Source organism: Canis lupus, chromosome 30 (assembly GCF_003254725.2).
Source record: "Canis lupus dingo isolate Sandy chromosome 30, ASM325472v2, whole genome shotgun sequence".
NCBI lineage: Eukaryota > Metazoa > Chordata > Mammalia > Carnivora > Canidae > Canis > Canis lupus.
In genome coordinates, this window is record NC_064272.1 from 159,836 (window position 1) to 184,638 (window position 24,803).

The 24,803-nt window shown below is 35.3% G+C and overlaps 1 protein-coding gene and 1 pseudogene across 1 annotated transcript; one reads left to right on the top strand and one right to left on the bottom strand.

Moving 5' to 3' along the window:
- Nucleotides 1–19,993: 19,993 nt before the first annotated feature.
- Nucleotides 19,994–20,953, top strand: LOC112675436 (olfactory receptor 4K2-like). The gene has a single exon (XM_025472037.2). It carries the CDS (start codon nt 19,994–19,996, stop codon nt 20,951–20,953), a length of 960 nt encoding a protein of 319 aa, XP_025327822.1.
- Nucleotides 20,954–24,163: 3,210 nt separating this feature from the next.
- LOC112675435 (60S ribosomal protein L37a-like) lies at nt 24,164–24,469 on the bottom strand (annotated as a pseudogene).
- Nucleotides 24,470–24,803: the final 334 nt, after the last annotated feature.

Genomic DNA, 24,803 nt, shown 5'->3' on the forward strand with positions numbered 1-24,803 from the left:
CACAGTAGAAGGGGCAAGTAAGCTCTCTGGAATCTCTTTTCTGAGGCACTAATCTCATTTACAGAGGATCCAGCCTCATAGCCTTAGCACCTCTCTAAGACCCCACATCCTAGAACCATCACTTGGTGGTTAAGATTTAAACATAGGAATTTTGCGGAGACACAAATATTCAGACACTAGTAGTGCCACAAGAATTTTGACTTTTACTTAGAAGTCATTTTGAAAGTATTATTTCTGATTCCCACAGAGAAACAAACAAAACAGTAAGATAGTAAATAGCTAGTAAAAATAGAAAAAATTTCAGAATCATTCCCAAATGGTTACTGTCCTTGTCTCTTTGATTCCTAGAAGGTGTCATTTTGTCCTCCTATTTCTTCCTGAAGATAATATGCAATTGAAACAAATAATAAAAGTGAGTTACTATTCATTTAAGTACTTATGGCTCAAATGTGAAATTTACATTACTGAAACTTCTTTGATTACATGATTTTAATGCTGTCAATAAATATCCTATGACAAGACTTTTCCTTATAGTCTATATTTTATTTTGTGTGGTGGAAATGGAAGTTTGAATTTCTTCATTGACTCAACCCAGATGTAGCCTTCCTGCTACGACACACTGCTAAAACACACTGGTGCCTGGACATGCCCCAGACCTTTCAAAGGGAATCTTGGAGCAAAGATTAGTGTCTATATTTTATAAAGAGATTCCCAGCTGATTCTAAGGCAGTGAGAATTAAGAATCATTGACCTAACGTACATTCTTTCTTACTTCTGATTAAATCATTTCCCCCAGTCCTACTATGAATGAGTTGAGTAGTTTATCAACTTTTATAAAATACCTCTACACATATTTAAAGCCAACTATATCAGTAGTCTCTCTACTGTTCACGTATTCATAATTCATATCATAAGAAAATATGAGACCTGAGTAGAATTATGATACGATTTTATACATGTTTTATTTGACAAATGAGAACCCTGAGGGCTGAGAGACATGAGAGGACTATGGCCTCTGGTAAACTGTGGAATCATTGTTGTAACCTCAAGAACACAGACTTCTGCTTTTACTGTCCACTTCCTTGTGCTATATCACCTGAACTTGTTTATCATTTCCTAAATGTTCTATTTTTTTAATCTTTTTCAAATTCAACATCTGTGCTGAGTTTTAGATGAATGGTATAGGGGATTACCATGCAATTTCTCTAATCTATGCAATATACTTCCTCTTATCAATCCTGCTGATTCAAACTACAATCTGAAGTGATCATTACATCTTTCTCTGCTCAGTTAGCGTCTTTCTGTATAGTCCTCATTTAGTGTATAATTTCTACTTCTTTCAATTTTAAATGATGTTATATTTTATATTTTACTTTGTATTTTCCTATACATTTCTTTATACTTATTAGCTTGAACTAAATGAAATTTGATATCATAATCAATGATTTTTATATTTTTATGACAAACAATAAAACTCATATTTTTCTTATGTTCAATTTTATAAATTAAAGTCACCTGAAATATATGAGATTTTTACTTCTGATTTAGGTCAATGGTGTTTCTATAAACCATGCATGATTTTAATAAAAGTCTATTCACCATGGATTCTGACATGCATGAGATTTAAGTTTTACAATTTGTCTCACAATTTTATCCAAAATTAATTTTATATTTTTTTCTCGTTGAATTTCTGTAATTTCAGTACTACCATAAAAGCTACATCTGGTGATCAAAACAGTACTTAAACATACTGTTTGTAAAATCAAAGATATTGAAAGCTACCTTATCCTAGCAGACCTAGTTCTACATTTATTTCAGTGAAATTCAGCTCTTTTATTTAAATATAGTCAAAACTTATATTTTAGTTAAAAGAACTTAACATATTAACATAACAAAATTGATTTTACTATTTCTAGGATTTAAAAGATACGTCGTCCCCTCCCCCCCATTCAGAAAGAAAGAATGTAGACTGAGAACCAAACAACTACACATATGCAGTTTAGGTTTTCTGAAAGTTTGATGTCACATCTCTTCTATATATATTAAAAATAGAATGTATCAATCCAGAGAGAAAAATAAACCATTTTTAGGGATGCCTGGGTGGCTCAGCAGTTGAGTGTCTGCCTTCAGCTCAGGGCATGATCCTGGAGTTGCGGGATCAAGTCCTGCATTAGACTCCCTACTTGGAGCCTGCTTCTCCCTCTACCTGTGTCTCTGCCCCTCTTTCTCTGTGTCTTAAATAAATAAATAAATAAATAAATAAATAAATAAATAATAAAATCTTTTAAAAATAAGCCTTTTTAAGAGGAGCAGAGAAACCCTACCTCAAGGACAGGTTTCTCTGTGATCCTCAAAAGAGAGAAATTAGAGAAAAGAGAACTTCTAGGGACATTAAGGAAGGAGAAGGGCCAAAAGAAAGTGGTAGTTCCCATCAGAATCACAAGGCTATAAATTACAGGAATGAAGTGAGAAGTATAGAGCCTGTCACAAATAAAGGAAGCAGGGAAAGAAGACCTCTTGAGAAATCAAGAGATGAAGGAAGAAAGAACTTTGAAGAAATCCCTGTCTAGTTAAATTCGTTCAAAGCACTAGTAACTATGAATGTGTAAAGCAATAGCACCAGCATAAGAGGCATTTTGATTCTGAAAGAGGACAAACTTAATGGTTTTTATTGCTTACATACATTTTTTTCTCATTTATTTTTTATTGGTGTTCAATTTGCCAACATATAGCATAACACCCAGTGCTCATCCCATCAAGTGCCCCCCTCAGTGCCCGTCACCCAGTTACCCCCACCCCCACCCACCTCTCTACCACCCCTTGTTCATTTCCCAGAGTTAGGAGTCTCTCACGTTCTGTCTCCCTTTCTGATATTTCCCACTCATTTTTTCTCCTTTCTCCTTTATTCCCTTTCACTATTTTTTATATTCCCCAAATGAATGAGACCATATAATGTTTGTCCCTCTCTAATTGACTTATTTCACTCAGCATAATACCCTCCAGGTCCATCCACATCAAAGCAAATGGTGGGTATTTGTCACTTACATACATTTTTTGAAGTATAGGATGTACTCAAAAAGTGTACAAATTATGAATGTAATGCTTAATGAATTTTCATAAAGCAAACACCTGTGTAACAAGTACTCAGATCAAGAAATAAAATGCTACCCATGTTCTATAAAACCCCTTTTTGCTCCCTTCTAATCATTCCCCACTCCTAGACACTACTTCTCAGTCATTCACATCATGACAGAACACAAGTTCTGTGTTTGAACTTTTATAAATAGAAAAAAATAAAATCTAAAAAAAAAAGATTTATAGTTTTCTTATTTTTATTGCTGTATAATATCTTATTGTATGGGTGTACCAGTTGGTTTATCCTCTCATCTTATTGCATGAAATTTTGGTTCCTTCCAGTTTTTAGTGATTATGAATAAAGCTATATAAATATTCAAAAAAGAATTATGCAACGTCTTGTTTGTATATTTCTTCTGCTTAATATTATGATTATGAGAGTTGCCCCTATTTTTTGTAATTGTAATGTGTTTGTTCTTACTGATATACAACATTCTATCGTGCAAACATACTTCAATATTTTTATTTAGTTTTTTATTCATTTATCCAAGGACATGAATATCCAGGTTGAGATATTATGAATAGTGCCACTCTGAACATTCTAGAGATTTTGTTTTAGTGAACATAAGCATATCTTTTGAGTATAAACTTAGGGAAAATTACAAGTTCATAGTGATAGATATGTTTAGATTTAATAGAGTTCTAGTGTCCCATTATGGAGTTAATTTGCATTTTCCTAATGATGTGGAGTTTTGTTTTGATTTTGGTATATTTTTTAGTCATTGCCTATTGAATTTACATTTTTAGATTGTGTTTTCTACTTTTAAATTGATTATGAGTTCCTTGTATGTTCTGGAAACAACTTATTTTTATATTTATATTGCAATATTTACTTCATTCTATGGATTGACTTTCTTCCCTTTTAGTGGTATCTTTTGATCAGCAGAAATTATTATTATTAACACAGTCAGATATATCCATAGTAGTAGTTTTTGTGTCCTATCACAGAAATCTTTGCCTTATATGCTCCTATGATATTCTCCCATATTTTCTTCTAAAATTTTTATTGTTTTACCTTTCATGTTTACCCATATTATCAATCTGGACTTGATTTCTACAAATGGCATGAAGCAGGAATTTCAGGTTTCAATTTATCTACATGGATAGCCAAGTGTTTTTTGAAGAAATTATCCATTCCCTACTGCACTGCAGTGCAGTCTTTGTCATAAACCCAGAGAACCTATATGAATGAATGGTTTCTGAACTTACTGTTAGGTTGTTTTGGCCTGTTGGTCTGTCTTTCTACTGATTTCACACTGACTCAATTACTATGGTTTTACAATGAATCTTGTTATTTTATGGTATGTGTCCTACAGTTTTGTTTTTTCTCCCTTAAGATTATTTTGTCTATTCCTTTAAAAAATTATTTGTTTATTTATTTATATTTATGAGAGACACAAAGAGAGGCAGAGGCACAGGCAGAGGGAGAAGCAGACTTCCTGCAGGGAGCCCGATGGAGGACTCCTTCCCAGGACCTGAGCCAAAGGCAGACACTCAACCACTGAGCCTCCCAGGTGCCCCCCTTTTTTACTTTATAAGAACAGTTTTAATATTTATTTATTAGTTTTAGAGAGAGAGACAGTGCATATGCACACATGTATGAGTGGATGGTGGAGGCGGCAGGTGGCAGCACAGAGGGCAGGGTGGAGGAAGAGGGAAGGAAAGAATTTTAAGCAGGTTCAGGATTAACCAACTGAGCCACCCAAGTACCCCTATTTTGTCTATTCTTAAACCTTTGCATTTTCATATAAATTATAGTAGAAGCTCCCCAATTTTCCTGAAGAATAACTGCTAGAATTTTTAAATGTAATTATGTTAATTCCAGACATTGATCTGGGCATAATTAACATATTTAATATTGAGTCTTCTAATCGACAAGTATGGCATTCCTCTCCATTTATTTATTTAGCTAACAGCCCCAATCAGATAGAATTACCCCTTCTACAGAGGGTTGCCTTGCCCAAGATCTGATTTCTTTCACAGGGGAGGTTTGCATCCTAAGTGATCAGTGTGGGAACATAAAAGGCTGTCTGTATCAGCCAACTCTGGAGTCATATCAAGTCCCCAGCTGAAGCTGTCACTTTACTTATATTATAGCTTGACTTCTTCCTCTGCCTAAATCCTGCTTCCCTTCCTTTCTCTGTTAGACATTGTTGCAGGACTTCATGGTGTATGGAGCTTTGGCAGCCTTTTCATGACTGTAAAGGAGAGAGACGGGGAGGGAGGGAGGAATGGGGAGAAATAAAAAGAAAGAGAGAGAAAGAGACAGAATAAGAACCATAGAGAAGCTAACACAAAGTCCTAACACCATGAGCCACTGAATTAACCAGTGTTGGGGCTATTTATCTCTAGAAAGACTGGTAGGTAAGATCCACTAACAAACCCCTAATGTTTAAGCCACTTTAGTTATTCTGTTGCTTGGAGTGTGAACATGTCTAAGAATTAACTTCTGTATCAGTTTTATTTCCATTTTCTACATTTTGGGTAGTGAGAGAGAAACTTTGAAAATTCTTACTGAAATCCAGACTCATGCTATCATATTTCCTGTTCTTCCAATTGAGTTTGCTTTTAAATAAATTGAAATAGTATGGCTTACTTTTTTACAAAATTAATGATTCATGTATGGTTATTTAGCTCTTATTACTGTATAATTTTAAGAAATCATTTAAACAGATTTTTTAAAAATGTTAATTGCCTCTTATTTTCAGTAAGAGAAAATTGCTTATGATCAAAATTCAGAACCAAAATGTTTTGAATATATACTCCTCTATTTCTAACTAGGCCAGGCATTAAAACATTTGCCAGGTTAAGGAACAGTGAGAATAACAATTAAATCTTTGCTTATTTTGCTGATTTTATTACTCAGCCATCAGTGAAAGAACATAAATGAAGTCAAGACTTCAATCAAGAAGAGGCTCTCTATTACTTCCTTAATGCCTCATGGAAGCAAACCTGCAAACAGGTTAAGAGACTATAACACCTGAGCTTCATGTATTTTTACAAACTTAAATTTGTTCATGGGGATGGAATGGGGAAGACATCAGTATTCAGGGGTCTGCTGTTTTACTGTATCAATTTTTTCTATATCTTGTAGACACAATTCTGCATTTTATTTCTTATCGTATCATCACTTGATCACTCAGGTTTAAGGCCATTAATCTTCTATAATGTAGCCCACATGATTAGTATTTCATTCTATTAGGGATTAAGCAGGTGAGGAAAATAAAAAATTACTTTATTTCCTGAATTTGAATTAGTCTAAAATGTAGATAAATTTGTAAGTGTTAGCTCCCAGTAAGCTGGAGGGCAATGCCTGCATTATAAACAACCCTATGGAGATAGAGCATTGAGCAGCAGTTTGAAGAGTACCTGGGGCATACGTGAAGGAGATTTATTTACTAACCTTAGGACATGTGCTGGAGGGTCAGGTATCTTTAGGAAACTTCTCCAAGAGAAAAAGGGCTGGCAGGTGACATTTCTCTCTGTGGCCCCATCCCCCTCTCCAAGCCTAGATAGCTGGACACTTGTGAGAACCACTCTCCACCTATCTTGCTAATATTATGAACCCTGTTCCCCATTCTCCTGCAGATCTGCCCCAACCAACCCGCCTTGCTTACTATGCATCCCTCCAAAGTGGGTTCTGACACATCACATCCTGCAAGTAGATCCTGCTGGGACTGGAACTACCCCAAAGTGACCCCTGCCCTGGGGAGAAGACATACAGAAGGCCAACGGGCACAATAAAAGATGCTCAACATCACCGATCATTGGGGAAATGCAAGTCAAAACCACATTGAGATATAACTTTACATTAATCAGAATGGCTGAAATAAAAAAAAAACATAGGAAATAACACATGTTGGTGAGAATACAGAGAAAAAGGAACCCTTGTGCACTGTTGATAGCACCACAAATTGGTACAGCTACTGTGGAAGATCATGGCAGTTGCCTCAAAAAAACTAAAAATAGAAGTATCATATGATCTAGTAACTCCACTGCTGGGTATTTACTCAAAGAAAACAAATAAACAAACAAACAAAAACTAATTCAAAAAGATATATACACCCCTATGTTTATTGCAGCTTATTTATAGTATCCAAGATACAGAAGCAATCCAAGTATCCATTGATAGATGAATGGATAAAGGAGATACAAAGACAGATATAGATATATAATGGAATATTACCCAGCCATAAAAAGAATGAATTCTTGCCATTTCAAACAACATGAATGGACCTGAGGGTATAATGCTAAATGAAGTAAGTCAGTCAGAAAAAGATAAAGATCACATGATTTCATTCATATGCAGAATTTAAGAAACTAAACAAATGAACAAACAAAGGAAAAAAAGAGACAAACCCCCCCCCAGTCTCTTAGAACAAACTCATGGCTGCCAGAGAGGAAAGGGATGGGAGGTTGGGTAAAATATATAAAGGGTATTAAGAGTACACTTATCTTGATGAACACTGAAAAAAACAAAAACAAAATTGGAAAAAGTCAACAAATATTAATGAAGTATACAATTGATCTATAGTTTTATATAGACAGGAATATATCAATGAGTTTGATTATTATGTAATAAAGATTAATATAAAAACCCAAATATGAATATTAGTACAATGATCATTAAAGTAATCTTCTTTGAGAGCATTGAAAATATCACAATGTCACTTTTGCCCTATTAACTGACGTTCATTAAAATCTTATTATTCTCAATAGTGTCAAATTTACCTAAAAGACCATGATTTTTGAACAAACATTAAGTGCAGTCTAGTGAATAGCTAGACAATGTAGTTGGATAACACTACATTTATTTGCCATCAAGGTGTCACTATGTGATGGCAGGCTACACACATGTTGGTGGACACACCTGGAATGCCTGCAGATGCACCTAGGAGGCCTGTGTAAGTATTGATAATTGAAAGCAATGGGAGGCAGGAGAATTACAAAATAAGGCAATGCCCTGCGGTTGGTGCCTTTGCAAGGGAAAGTTGAAGTGAGGCAGTCTTGTAAAGTAGAATGCTAAAGTCATGCATAAACCTTCCTAAACAGATTTGAGTGAGACTTAATTTTTTATAGGAGAAAGAGCACTGCATAATATAAATTCTAGAAGCTGAGAGATGCACGGGTTAATATATTGTTTTGAAGGGATGTGGGGGGTGGGATAATTGGGTGATGGGTATTAAAGAGAGCACTTGCTGGGGATGAGCACTTGGTGTTACATGTAAATGATGAATCACTAAATTCTACTCCTGAAACCAATACTACACTATGTGTTAACTAACTTGAATTTTAAAATGATAATAATTCTCATTTAAAACTCATTATTGAATTAAATCTCAAAAGAAAATTAAACCCTCTATTGGTATTATTTCCCAAGTTTTGCTTTGTAACTAGTATTACTTAAAGGGAACTGAGTAGATGATAATCAAAATAGTTAGGAAAAGTAGTGGTGTGATTTTCACAGTGTAAATAAGGTATTTAAAATTGCTGCATTAAAATAGGAGTTCTCCCTCAAAATCATGAGGAATGATAAATACCTACATCAGGATATTTCTATTGCATGCACAAGTACACAAATATACTGATTTTTGTGGGCGTTTTATTGTGTGTTTGTTTTTTTGTCTTCAATGCTAGATTTCCAAGTTGTGAAGAAATCCATGTTTTAACAGATTTTAGACTTTAAGAAGGGGCCTATAAACTCAGAAAACCAAAACCAAAAAAATACATTTTAAAAGACTTTATTTATTCATGAGGGATACAGAGAGAGAGGGGTAGAGACACAGGCAGAGGAAGAAGCAGGCTTCCTGTGGGGAGTCTGATGTGGGACTCAATCCCAGGACCCTGGGATCATTTCCTGAGTTGAAGGCAAAGGCTCAACCTCTGAGCCACCCAGGCGTCCCTTCAAAACAATACATTTTGTTCTATTAACTATAGAGTCTCTTATGGTTTGCTTCCCTCTCTATTTTTATCTTATTTTATTTTTTCTTCCCTCCCCTATAGTCATCCATTTTGTTTCTTAAATTCATCATATGAGTGTAATAATATATTTGTCTTTCTCTGACTGACTTATTTCATGTAGCATAATACACTTTAGTTCCATTTATATTGTTGCAAACGACAAGATTTCATTCTTTTTGATGGCTAAGTAATATTCAAGTGTGTGTGTGTGCATGTGCACGTGTCGTATACCCCTTCTTTATCCATTAATCATTCGAAGGACATTTGGGCTCTTTACATAATTTGGGTATTTTTGAGAGTGCTACTATAAACATCAGAGTGCATATGCCCTTTGGAATCAGCACTTTTGTATCCTTCAGTTACACACCTAGTTGTGCAATTGCTGGATAGCTCTATTTTTAACTTTTTGAGGAAACTTCATACTGTTTTCCAGAGTGGCTGTACCAGTATGCATTCCCACCATCAGGGCAAGAGGGTTCCCCTTTCTTCCCATCTTCACCAAAATCTGTTTTTTTTCTCCTGAGTTATTAATTTTAGCCATTCTGATAAGTGTGAGGTGGTAACTGGTCATGGTTTTGATTTGTATTTCCCTGATGATGAGTGATTTTGAGCATCTTTTTATGTGTATGTTGGCCATTTATCTGTCTTCTTTGGAGAACTGGCTGTTCACATCTTCTGTCCATTTTTTAACTAGATTATTTACTTTTTGGGTATAGATTCTGGATAATAGCCCTTTTTCCACTAGATATTTGCAAATATCTTCTTCCATTCTATCAATTGATTTTAGATTATTGATTGTTTCCTTTGCCATGCACAAGCTTTTTATCTTGATGAGGTCCCAGTGGTTCATTACTGCTCTTGTTCCCCTTGCCTACCGAGATGTATCTAGTAAGAAGTTGCTGCAACCAATATTAGAAAGGTTGCTGCCTGTTTTTTCCTCTAGAATTTTGATGGTTTCCTGTCTTACATTTAGGTCTTTCATCCATTTTGACTTTATTTTTGTGTATGGTGTAAGAAAGTGGTCCAGTTTCAGTCTTCTGAATATCACTGTCTGGTATTCCCAGCACCATTTGTTGAAGAGACTGTCCTTTTTTCCATCAGATATTATTTCCTGTTTTGTTGAAGCTTAGTTAACCATATACCATTGGTATATGTGTCCATTTCTATGGACACATTTCTATGGTCCATTTCTTGGTTCTGCATTATGTTCCATTGACCTAGGTGTCTGTTTTTGTGCCAGGACCACGCTGTCTTGATGATCACAGCTTGGTAATACAGCTTGAAGTTTGGGATTGTGATGTCTCCCACTTTGCTTTTTGTTTGTTTGTTTATTACTTTGGCAATTCAGGAAATTATCTAGTTCTATACAAATTTTAGAATCATTTGTTCTAACTGAGAAGAATGCTGTTGTTGTTTTTTTTTTTAAATCAGGATTGCATTGAATGTGTAGACCGCTTTGGGTAGTATAGATGTTTTTAATAGTATTTGTTCTTCCAATCCATAAGCATGAAATGTCTTTTTTCCATTTAAGTCTTCCTCAATTACTTTCATAAGTATTCTATGGTTTTCAGGGTACAGATCTTTTAGTTCTTTGGTTAGGTTTATTCCTAGCACCTTATGGTGTTAGGTGTAGTTTAAATGGTGTTAGGTGTAGTTTGATTCCTTGATTTCTCTTTCTGATGCTTTACTATTGGTGCATAGAAGTGCAACAGATTTCTCTACATTGATTTTATATCCTGTGACTTTGCTGAATGCATGAATTAGTCCTAGAAACTTCTTGATGGAGTCATTTGGGTTTTCTACATAGAGTATCATATCGTCTGTGAAGAGTGAAAGTTTGACTTCTTCCTTGCCAATTTGGATGCCTTTTATTTCTTTTTGTTGTCTTATTGCTGAGACCAGGACTTCTTGTACTATGTTGAACAATAGTGGTGAGAGTGAACATCCCTGTTGTGTTCCTTACCTTAGGGGAAAAGCTCTCAGGTTTTCCCCATTGTGGATATTATTTGTGGGTCTTTCATATATGGACTTTATGATGTTGAGGTACACTCTTTCTATCCCTACTGTCTTGAGGGTTTTTATCAAAAAAGGATGTTGTACTTTGTCAAGTGCATTTTCTGCATCCATTGAGAGGATCATATGGTTCTTACCCTTTCTTTTATTAATGTGGTGTATCATGTTGATTGTTTTGCAGATACTAAGCCGCCCAGGAAGCCTAGGGATAAATCCCACATGATCATGGTGAGTAATTCTTTTAATGTACTTTTGGGTTAGATTAGTTAGTATCTTACTGAGAATTTTGCATCCGTGTTCATCAGGGATACTGGTCTGTAATTCTCCTTTTTAGTGAGGTCTTTGTCCAGTTGTTTTTTAATAATAAATTTATTTTTTATTGCTGTTCAATTTGCCAACATACAGAATAACACCCAGTGCTCATCCCGTCAAGTGCCCCCCTCAGTGCCCATCACCCATTCACCCCCACCCCCCACCCTCCTCCCCTTCCACCACCCCTTGTCCAGTTTTTGAATCAAGTTAATGCTGGCCTCATAAAATGAGTTTGGAAGTTTTCTTTCTTTCTTTCTTTCTTTCTTTCTTTCTTTCTTTCTTTCTTTCTTTCTTTCTTTCTTTCTTCTTTCTCTTTCTTTCTTTTGAACAGCTTTATAAGAATAGGCATTAATTCTTTAAGTTTTTGGTAGAATTCCCCTGGAAAGTCTTCTGGACCTGAACTCTTGTTTGTTGGGAGACTTTTGATTACTGATTCAATTTCTTTCCTGATTATGGGTCTGCTCAAATTTCCTATTCTTCTTGTTTCAGTTTTGGCAGTTCATATGTTTCTAAAAATTTATCCATTTCTTCCAGATTGACTTCGTTGGGATATAATTGCTCATAATACTCTCTCTTTTTTAAATATTTAATTATCTGTTCATGAGAGACATAAAGAGAGGCAGAGACACAGGCAGAGGGTGAAGCAGGATCCCTGAAGGGAGCTTGATGTGGGACTTGATCCAAGGACCCCAGGATCACAACCCAAGCCAAAGGCAGATGCTCAACCACTGAGCTACCCAGATGTCCTGCTCATAATACTCTCTTATAACTGTATTTCTGTGGTATTAGTTGTGATCTTCCCTTTTCACCATGACTTTACTCATTTGGGTCCTTTCTCTTTTCTTTTTGATAAGTCTGGCTAAGGGTTTATCAATTTTGTTAATTCTTTCAAAGAACTGACTCCCAATTTAATTGATCTGTTGTACTCTTTCTTTGATTTCTATATTATTTATTTCTGTTCTGATCTTAATTATCTCCCTTCTTCCTTTAGTTTTAGGCTTTATTTGCTGTCCCTTTTCCAGCTCCTTTAGGTGTAAGGTTAGTTTATGTATTTGAGTCTTCCTGCTTTTTGAGGAAGGCCTGTATTGCTATATACTTCCCTCTTAGGACCACTTTTGCTATGTCCCAAAGGTTTTGGACTGTTATGTTTTCATTTTCATTTGCTTCCATGTACCTTTTAAAAATTTCTTCTTTAATTTCCTGGTTAACCTATTCATTCTTTAATAGCATGTTCTTTAACCTCCTTGTATTTTCAGTCTTTCATTCTTTAAAGGGATATTTTTTAACTTCTAAGTATTTTCAATATTTACAAAATTTTTTCTTTTGGTCAGCTTCAAGTTTTATAGTTTTGTGACCCAAAAACAGGCAAGGTATGATTTCAATCTTTTCATGCTGGTTGAGGGCTGATTTGTGATCCAGTATGTGATCTTCTGGAGGATGTTCTGTATGCACTTGTATGTGTATTCTGATGCTTTAGGATGAAATGCTTGAATATATCTATTAAGGCCATCTGGTCCAGTGTGTCATTCAAAGCTATTGTTTCCTTATTGATCTTCTGTTTAAATGATCTGTTCATTGCTGTAAGTGGGGTATTAAAGTCCCCTACTATTATTGTATTGTTATTGAGTTTAAGTTTGTTTTTAATTGACTTATATATTTGGCTGCTCCCAAGTTAGGGGCATAAATACTTAAAATTGTTAGATCTCCTTGTTGGATAGACCCCTTTATTATGATAGAGTGCCCTTCTTCATTTCTTATTATAGTCTTTGGCTTAAAATCTAGTTTGTCTGACATAAGGATGGCTACTCCAGGCTTCTTTTGATGTCCATTAGCATGATAGATAGTTTTCCACCCCTTCACTTATAATCTGGAGGTGTCTTTGGGTCTAAAATGAGTGTCTTGTAAGCAGTATTTAGACCGGTCCTTTTATTTTTTATTTTTAAATCTATTTGGATACCCTATGTCTTCTAATGGGAGCATTTTGTTCATTTACATTCAAAGTAATTATTGGTAGATATGACTTTAGTGCCATTATATTATTGTTCTTACAGCTTGTCTCTGTTTCTTTCTATATTTTGTTGCTTTTGGTCTCTCTCTCCTGCTCAAAGTGTCCCCCCAAATGTTTCTTCAAAGGTTGGTTTAGTGTTCACAAACTCCTTTAGTTTTTGCTTGTCTTAGAAACTATTTATCTCTACTTCTATTCTAAATGACAGCCTTGCTGTATTCCTGGCTGAATATTTTTCCCTTTCACATGTTGACTATATCATGCTACCTTCTTCTGACCTGCCATGTTTCTGTGGACAGATCTGCTACTAACCTTATGTGTCTATCATTTTAGGTTAAGGACCTTATGTCCCTAGCTACTTTCAGAATTCTTTGTATTTTGCAAATTTCACTATGATCCTTGGAGTTGACGTGTTTTTGTTGATTTTGAGGGGAATCCTCTGTGCCTCTTGAACTTAAGGGCTTGTTTCCTTCCCCAGATTAGGGAAGTTCTCAGTTATAATTTATTCCAATAGACCTTCTGTCTCCTTTTCTTGATGTTCTTCTGGGACTCCTAAGATATGGATATTATTGTGCTTTGTGGAGTCACTGAGTTCTCTAAGTCTATATGGATGATCTAAAAGTTTTCTCTTCCTCTTCTTTTCAGGTGCATTATTTTCCATGATTTTGTCTTCTATATCTATACATTCCTCTGCTTCTTCCATCCTATTGTGATTACATCCCATCGATTCTGCATCTCAGTTATAGCATGTTTTATTTTAGCCTAGTTAGTTTTGGGGTCTTTTATCTCTGTATCCAGGGTTTCCCTGGTGTCTTCTATGCTTCTTTCAAGCCCAGCTAATACTCGTATGACTGTTGTTCTAAAGTCTTGATCAAATATATTGTTTATATCTATTTTGAATGATTTATTCTTGATATATAGGGTGGTGTGTGGAAAATTCTGTCACCTTACCTTCTTGTGTGATCTGTGCCTGGCCATCAGCACACCCAGCCCCACAGTTATCCTGTGTTTTATATCTGGATGGTGGCTGGGATTCAAAACAACAAATTCTAATGTATCCAGCAGTGCACAGACTGCTCTCTTCCTTTGGAAGAGAGTCTTACAGTGCTGCACCCAGAATCTTTTTGTCCCAGAAAAGCAGTTGCACACCTGTGTGAGTGCTCGGAGTCTATGTTTAAGCACAGTAAAAAACTGTGACTGGGTTATCTGCCCTCTACCTACCTCTGTCTCCTGCTGTTGAGTGGCTGCCCTCTACCACCTGGAGCAGCTTTTGTCCTTGAAGAGGCAAAATACCCTCTTCCAAATGCACTCCAAGAAGGGAAATGTTCTCTCCCAGTGTGACCCAGAGGATCTACACACCATAGCACCTTGCTTGAACCCTGCTGTCTCCCCTACTCTCTCCCTCTTCCTGACTTTTGTCCATGAAAAGGGCTTCCACCCATTTGTGGTGCTGCAGTTTTTCTCTTGTTGAATTCATGTCTCTGAACCTGGCATCTGCCACATTCTCTCCCTCCAATTGTGCAGATTATTTTCTTAATCCTCAGATCAATTTACTAGTTGTTCAAAATGATTTGATGTTGATCTAGCTGTGTTCAAGGGACAGGATAAGTCCAGAGTTCCCCTATCACTCTTCCATTTTCACTCTTGAAAGCCCTAAATTATAATTATTAAATTTTTAAATTTTCTTTTATCATTGAAAAATATATAATGGCTTCATTCTACAGAAACAGTAGGAAATTAAGTTCAGAAAAGGAAACCGAAAATATTCCCATTGGCAAAATTTCTTTAAATTTATATCTGTATTCATCTGTAAACTGTGATTAAAATAAAGTTAGAGTGTGGCTTGTAAGTCTTAATGATTTGTGTCAAGGGCTTCAGGCAGCAGGGTATTGCAGGTGTTTTCTTAGTGTTGGTTGTATTTTTGGTTGATTCTCTCAGATCATAGTTTCCTGAAACCATTAATTAATATGATAAAATTTCTGGCCACAGATACATAGAGTACATAAGTAAGAAATTTGCCCTTCTATTTTTGGCTATTTCATTACTTTTTTTTTCTCCTTAACTCACATTATACATCTGCCTCACCCCCAACTGAATATCTTGAAGTTCCTTATCTTTCTACCCGCAAACTACTTAACCCAGAAACATGTGTATTTGGCCTTTGATCTTTCCTTTTATAAGTGGATTTTCCTATCCCTTATAAAAAGCAGCCTATATTTGTGCTCTGAGTCCCATTCTCTTCCCTCTTTTGGAAAATTTTGTTTCTGCATAATCTCCTTTCTCTCTGTTCTCTCATGAAGTTTTCTGTGTTTACTAAATCATCCCACAAGCATGATAGTACATTATTCTCCCATATGGTATTTAAAAAATCTCATATGTGCCTTTTGCCCCCCTTACTCCATTGTGTGTTGTGTTTGCAACCTTACAAATTAGAATATTAACGTTATCCCTGAAATTACCGGTGTATTCTTTCCCTAGTCCACTGCTTGGTCTTCCTACTACCAGGCCAACAGGGTAGGAAACCATTAGAAAATTATCTGAAAAACCATCATCCTGAATTTTAGTAGTATTTTTTCCCTTCATTTAAAACATAGTTTGAGGGGATCCCTGTGTGGCTCAGCAGTTTAGCGCCTGCCTTTGGCCTGGGATGTGGTCTTGGGGTCCTGGGATTTGGTCCTGTGTAGGGCTCCCTGCATGGAGCCTGCTTCTCCCTCTGCCTGTGTCTCTGCCTCTCTCTCTCTGTCTCTCCCTCTTTCTCTCTATCTCTCTCTCTCTGTGTCACTCATGAATAAATAAATAAAATCTTTAAAAATAAATAAATAAATAAATAAATAAATAAATAAATAAATAATAAATAAACAAAACAGTTTGAATGATGCCTGGGTGGCTCAATGGTTGAGTGTCTGCCTTCTGGTCAGGGGGTGATCCAGGAGTCCTGGGATCCAGTCCTGCATCGGGATCCCTATATGGAGCCTGCATCTCCCTCTGCCTCTCTCTCTGTGTCTCTCATGTATGAATAAATAATATTACTATTTACTCTATGTATTCTGCACTTATCTGAAAAGGTTCTTTTTTTACTATATATTTTAGTAGGTTATTGTTGATTTATAAGAAAGCTCATGGTTTTATCTGCTTCTTTTGTAAGTAAAATTATCTGATTTGCTTTCTAAGATCCTACTTTATAAATTATCTTAAAGCAAAATTTATTTTGGTTTCTTTTGGTATTGTAGTGCTATGAATTTTAATACATGTATATATTTGTGTAACCACCACTACAGCCAAGATATGAAACAGCTGTATAATGCTCCCAAATGCCTTCATAACTCTCTTTCTGAGTTATCTTTCATTTTTATTAGTATTTTGTTAATTCTCTGCCTTTCCAGGATAACTCTAGTAAAATCTATATACACTTACCTTTTGTTTTAAAGTGGGCAAATATTTGAAATTTACTGAACTTCTGCAATGGCTTTTGGGTTGGTTGGCTTTTTTTCCCTTTTAGTTACTTCCTTTCTTTCTCTTTACAGAATAGAAATTTTAAAAATCTTCAAAACAAAGTTGTTTATTATTTCAAAGCCTGCATGAAATGTGGTCAGTGAGGGGAAGACTTTCTTGGGAGCTATTGCTAGTCTTATGGGGAATGTAGGATAGGTATCATAGTTGTAAAGAGTTCAAATTATTGAGACATTTGAGGAGAAAGTTGTTTTTGGAGCGCAATTGACAGATGACTGATTGGCCTTCAAGTAAATATAGTAAGACCCTCGGTTATGGTTTCAGGTTGAGAATCTATATCTAGTATCTTCCTGAGTTATGTGTCATGGACATTTAAAAAATAATGCCAGTTAGAATCATCTCTGCTAGTTATTCTATATTTTATTCACCACTTTCTCTGTGCCAGATATTGTGCTAAGTGTTTTACATTTATTTGTATAATTTAATTCATACACCATCCCTCTAAGTAATGGCAGTACCTTCATTTCTTTCTGTTACTTTGGGCTTTCCAACTTCTCCTTCCACAGATTTCACCTGCTGATGGTGGCAAAAATCATTATACCTACCAGTCTGTACTAACTTTTGGTGTCCTGTCAAAAACTTTAATACATTATTACTCCTTTATATGATTCTTCCAGTATGTAAGATTTCTTTTGTTGACAAAGTACCTTAGCTTAAGAGAGTATCTTTCCAACTTTGAGACATTAAACACTGGGGAATAAAGGTATGAATATTTCCATATTAAAATGAACAGCTTTTTGCTACTTAAATGCTCCTTCAGACTGCTCAAAGGTGTCCTCCTCCTAGGCCAGTCCCAGTTGTGTTCTTTCTGTAATGAACATTGATTGCTTCATCATGAGTGGGTATCTTCACTTTAAATAGCAAAGACACACTCCATGATTCTTGCAACTTTGGGAAAATTCAGCTCAACATTTTAATTATTCCCACTGCAAGTAGACCAGAGTATCCAATTCCTCATCTCCTCAATGTTGCTGCTTTCTAGAGGCTTTTATACGTGGACTGGGGAAAACATATGTCCATATTCCAGGCTTACTAAGGACCATGGTGATTTTAGGTTTCTGAACCTTGAAAGATATAGCATTTTTGATTCCTGATGTATAACTGGTAGGTTAAAAGCTGGTAATAATATTAAGGATCTTGAGAAACAGTCAATTGTAAAAACAATTTATTTAATAGTTCTATAAAACAAATATAATGAAGGGGTAGTAAAGAAAAAATGTATATATAAAGATGTAAATATATATATATATATAAAGATATAAAGATGGATGGTTTTATTAAATAGATATTAGAGATGCCCTTCTGGACATCAAAGGAGAGAAACCTGACAACTGTTTATTCACTTACAATGAATACACAATATATTCATCATATATATATATATATATATATATGCATATATATAAATTAAGTATAATACTTTGAGTTCTCATTACTAACCACATTCTTAAGTTAGGAAAATAGAAGAGATATTCAAATAAACAAGGCTGAGAATTTTCACTGAAGGTAATATATCAAGATACTCATAATTTTCATTTGAAAAGATTTTAACTTCAAAAAGATGATATGGTTTTGTAAGCACATATCTTTTTCTAAAACCCTGAATTAAAACTAGGTTTGAATATTTTTACTATAATTATTATTATCGTTAATGAAATAAAACAAGCTGATTATGTATGAGCAGTATTCTTAAATTTGGATTTTGAAAGCTAGAGAATTCTTGAATGTGGCCCAAGAACTCTAAGTGCTTTATGCAGCTATCTGATTTAATTCTCACAGGTAAAGTCAACAAATCTTACAGAGCCTACTCAGGTACATTCGAGGTGACACAGGTTAAGGACACCATAATCCTTTTAATTACTTTGCCACAGTTCAGTTGTCAGATTGTTGGAATATTGTTCTCTGATAAATTTTACAAATATTTATCAATATTGAGAGAACAATTTGAGTATGTGCAAATAAATGAGGATGAAGCCAAATTTTTCTCTATGGGAAAGCAAGAGATTACCTAAGTGAAAAACATAATAGAAGGCATTTTAGTACTGGCAATGTGCTGCAAATAAAAAACTCAATTTTCCAAAATGAGTGTGAGTCCTTAAAGTGTCTTTTTCTTTTCCCAGTGGCTCCCATATCACTTTGAAATACTTCCACGTAAGTGGGTTTTTTGTTTGCATTGTTTTGCTTTGAGCATCTTATATTTTGGTGTTCCAAGATGCCCAACACTCATATTGTATATTTCTTGGCCCGGTCCTAGAATCTATTTTTGTTTTCCAATCTAAAAAAATAACTGTTGGAGTAGCATGAGATGTAAAAGAGGGATAGTCTCTCTTTTTAAAATGTTTCATTGAGATCATAAAATAAAATTGAGAATAACTCATATGTTACAAGTATATCTTTTAGTTAATAGTTTTATGGAATTAAGAAATTGTTTATATAGAACATATTAAAAATAATAACAATTATAAACAGTGACAAAACAAGTTGAGAATCTATTTGCAAGTGAAGTGAGAATGAAACCGGATTTTTCTGTAGCTGAGAAAACAGGAGACTACTAAAAAAATCATTTATTACTGACATAGGATACTGTATTGGTCTTCTGAAATTGTTATGTTGAACTGTTAATTACATCCAGCATTCAACGATAATGGATTTGACATAATTCTATTTTTTTTGTTGTTTACCAGAAAGTTTGGAGATTATAACCCTTATTTAAACTTTTATATACCTGATTTATTAGTGTAATCTTCCTCCATATAAATTATGTAACTCCTAAGTATACAGAATGGGAATATTATTGTGAGGGTACTTGATAAGTATAACACAAGATGTACTGAGGTTGTTCAAAACCAGGAAGTTCATTTGAAGTGATATCTGATAGCAATTGTTAAGTTTGTCCCAAAAGGAAAAGTCTTTACTGAGATAGTTATTAGTTGGCTTTTAGCTAATCAATGTTCTGGTGAATTATTAATTGATATCATAACTCTCTCATATTTAATTGTAAAAGTGTTACATTTTCTAGCTCTATAATTTTGTCATTACAGAGCAGTGTGCAGATCAATGGAGGAGTTCAACCATTCTAGAGTGTCTGAATTTGTGTTACTTGGACTTACGGATTCTCCTGAGCTCCAGATTTTTTTCTTTGTGATATTTTCTGTTTTCTATTTGATAACTATGTTGGGCAACTGTCTTATTTTGCTCACAGTTCTATCCACCCCACACCTTCACTCCCCTATGTATTTCCTCCTCAGCAACCTGTCTCTCATTGACATATGCCTGTCCTCCTTTGCCACTCCAAAGATGATCATGGACTTCTTTGCTAAACATAAGACCATCTCCTTTGAGGGCTGTATTTCTCAGATCTTCTTTTTGCACCTCTTCACTGGGACTGAGATTGTACTATTGATCTCCATGTCTTTTGACAGGTACATTGCCATATGTAAACCTCTCCATTATTCAACAATTATGAACCAAAGAGTGTGTGTTGGGCTTGTGGTAACTTCTTGGACAGTGGGCTTCCTGCATACAACAAGCCAGTTAGCTTTTACCCTCTATTTACCCTTCTGTGGTCCCAATGTTGTAGACAGTTTCTTCTGTGACCTTCCTTTGGTCATCCAGCTCGCTTGTATAGATATATATGTTCTTGGAATCTTCATGATCTCAACCAGTGGTGTGATTGCTCTTGTAAGTTTTCTGCTTTTGCTCACCTCCTATATCATTGTGCTTGTCACTATTAAGGACCGCTCCTTTACAGGAACATCTAAGGCTTTTTCTACCTGCACTGCACATTTCATAGTTGTGTTAATGTTCTTTGGGCCTTGTATCTTTATTTATGTGTGGCCTTTCACCAACTTCCTGATGGACAAAGTTCTGTCCGTTTTCTATACCATTTTCACCCCCTTTCTGAATCCACTTATCTATACTTTGAGAAATCAGGAAGTGAAGATAGCTGTGAAGAAGAAACTAACTAATCAAAGCTTAAATCTTGGGAAAACTAGTCCAAATTACCCAGTGCAGTGAAACTCCTTTCTGAAATTTTCATAATCGGTTTTGTTCTTTTTTTTTTTTTTATAAATTTTATTTTATTTTTTATTTATTTATGATAGTCACACAGAATGAGAGAGAGAGAGTCAGAGACACAGGCAGAGGGAGAAGCAGGCTCCATGCACTGGGAGCCTGATGTGGGATTCGATCCCGGGTCTCCAGGATCGCGCCCTGGGCCAAAGGCAGGCGCTAAACCGCTGCGCCACCCAGGGATCCCTGGTTTTGTTCTTTTGTTTTAAGATTTTATCTATTCATTCATGAGAGATACAGAGAGAAAGAGAGAGAGGAGACAGAGACACAGGCAGAGGGAAAAGTGGGCTCCATGCAGGGGGACCGATGCGGGACTTGATCCCAGGACTCCAGGATCCACGTCGTGGCCAAAGGCAGGCACTAAACCACTGAGCCACCCAGGGATCCCCCTAGTTTTATTCTTATAGTATAGAAAATTAAACTTGGAATTTTCATTTCAAGTCCTTTAGTCTAAATTCAGAAAAATAAGAAGCTGGGGTTGAGAGATGTGAGATATCTTTCCTAAAAGTTAGTGAGATGTTTGCAAGCCTTTTGAGATTATAGATGCATTTGAAAATCTGTTGAAATATATAGGTTATTTTCATGAAAAATGCATGTATAATCAAAACATAAGTTCAGGGCTTGACATATCTCTGAATCCTATCAATATACCTCAGTTAACTTAGAGAAGACTGAGATAAAATACTGTTCTTTTGTCTTCTAACCTAGACAATTCCTACTTGCTGGCAGCCTGGTGCACTCTGATGGTATCCACTTGCAGAACTTTGATTAAGAGTTCTGGGCATAAAAAGGTTTTTTTTCCATAGAATTGGGAAAATGTTTGTGAGAAAATTCATATTGTGAAGAGATCCTTCTGAAAGTTGAACAATCCTGATTTATTATGTCCAACTGTTTGAGTTCTGAGTCAACCTTTAACGAAACAGAACAATTGGAGGATCTAAAATTTAACAATATGGTTTCTTTCTTAAGAAGTGTACAGATCACTACCACACTTGCTAATTAATATAGCAAATAACTGATTAAATGGCCATTTTTGAAATTTAAACCATAGAATGTAAACCACTCAAGTCTAACTTTTAAAACCTGGCTGAATATCAAGGATATGATGAATTCATATCATATCTTGAATTTAACATCAAGACTAGGCGTTTGGAAAATTAACGATTTAACATTTGTCATTTCTAAAATAAAATATTCTAAAGTATTATTAGTTTTGTATGAGTTTTGTTTTTCATTTTCAATATAATGTAGTCTATAGGAAGAAAAGATGAAACTAACTTAGAAAATATATAGCACAAAAAAGTTATTTTTTATTAAGACAGTAATGAAAGTCAGCTGGATATCAGCTGACCAAGTCACTTCCCTAATAGCTGAAGGAGTCAAGATACACAGAATTCATAAACTGACTCAAGGGGCAGTCCGGGTGGCTCAGTGGTTTAGCTCTGCCTTCTGTCCAAAGCGTGATCCTGGAGTCTCAGGATTGAGTCCCGGGATTGAGTCCCACATCAGGCTCCCTGCATGAAGCCTGCTTCTCCCTCTGTTTATGTCTCTGCCTCTCTCTCTCTGTCTGTCTCTCATGAATAAATAAATAAAATCTTTTTTAAAAAGCTGTCTCAAGATGGAATCATTATAAGAGGCAAAAATCATTTCCCTAAATACACATAGATCTCAAAATTAAATTTTGGAACTTTCATTTCCTAGTTGTCTTATCCTAGGATATTCACTTTGTCTCTCTATTCTTTTAAATTTCTATTATGAAGATAATCAAAATAGATTGTGGACTATTTTATGGAAAACAGACAGAATATACTCTACAAATGTTATTTTCCCTTCCCACCTGCACAGACTCCTACCAAGAATGCATCTTATTTGTAAGTAATATGCCTTTGAAGAATAACTGCATTCAAGTGAAACCAGTAGGTCACAAAATTTAATATTCTAGTTTTAGGATATCTCTTTGTGGCTTATTAAGAGAAAAAGAATAGTTTCAATTTTTTCCATTGCTAACATGGAGGGTAGTTGGAAAAAATTAGATTGCCAGATACTTGTGATTTTTATGAACAACAATATATTGGTTGGCTATATCTCTTTGAACTGAGTGAAGTATATGTAAATAGTTTAGGAGAAAATCTGATAAGATGGATTTAGACAGTTTGACATTAATGGTATCAATAGTTTCTTATAGTCATTCTGGACTTTTAAGGTCATAACATGCTTCAACATAATCTCCAAGCCAAATATTTAATATCTGAAGTTAAATAATATGGCAGAAGTTTATGAAGAAATCTAGTTTGGAATTAGGCATAAAACCACATTCTAGTTCACTTTTAACCAAATTATAAATTCTTCCCTCTTGACTCAAAGTCAATCAGACAAATGAGAAAGTTAAGGTAAAAATGTTCTTTTGTCTCAACTTCATTCTTCAGCAAAAATTATCATCTTTGTTTTTATTTTAGATTTTATTTAAATTCAAGTTAATTAACATACAGTGAATTATTAGTTTCAGGGGTATAAGTTAGTGATTCATTAGTTGCATATAGTTGCATACCCAGTGCTCATTACATCACATGCCCTCCTTAATGCCTCACCCAATTACCTCATCACTCCAACCACCTCCCCTCCAGCAACCCTATTTGTTCCCTATTGTTAAAAGTCTCTTATTGCTTGACTCCCTCTCTGTTTTCATCTTATTTCATTTTTCCTTTCCTTTTCCCATATTCCTCAGTTTTGTGTCCTAAATTCTACATATGAGTGAAATCATGTGGTATTTGTCTTTCTCTGACTGATTTCACTTAGCATAATACACTACCTCCAACCATATCACTGCAAATAGTAAGATTTTACTTTTTTGATGGCTGAGTAATATTCCACCTGTGTGTCTGTGTGTGTGTGTGTGTGTGTTTGGTGTGCACGCACACCACATCTTCTATATCCATTCATCTATCAATGGACATCTGGGCTCTTCCCATATTTTGGCTATTGTGAACATTGCTGCTATAAACATTGGAATGCATGTGCCCTTTCAAATTGCTGTGTTTGTATTCTTTGAATAAATACCTAGTAGAACAATTGCTGGGTCATCAGGTAGTTCTATTTCTAACGTTTTTAAGAACCTCTGTATCTTTTTTTAAATTACATAATTAACCCAGTTAATGGCTAACCATGTTTCAAATGGTGGAACTTCTGCTGGTCTTTCAACTTGTTCAGTCTCCTGATGGCAGACTTTACTGTGATGGCAGAAGTGGTGCTGTTGGTCCAGGCACCACTGGCTATGGTTTTCATGCAGGAGCCACAACTCCAGATGCTCACAGCTCATCTTTTAATCTTGGTTTTTCCATAGAAGGAGCAAGTGCACTTGGTGTGCTGACTTATTTCGATCTTTTTCATCATTTTCCTGAGGGAGGCACCATAATGGGTCTTGTATTTACCCACAATTCTGACCTTCTTGGTGCATTTAGCCATGTTGCTGCAAACTAGGTCCAGGCCCAGAGAGGAAGAGACTCAGTGTGCCAGGAACATCCACATCTTTGTTTTTAAATATAAACCCTTTTTCTGAAAATTCTTTAGTTCAATAACTATTGGGCACCTACACTGTTACAAGTCTTTTCTGGGTGTTTGTGATACGTTAATGTACAAGATCTTTTTCTCTGTTTTAAAAGAACATATATCTAGCAATTAGATGGGACTCTTGTAGATGGAATTCCAGTCTCACCACTTTCTTGTTGTGCAGCTTTGAGCATGTATTCTTAATGTTTCTAAGACATTTTTTTTTACCTATAGTATGTGGACTTAATAT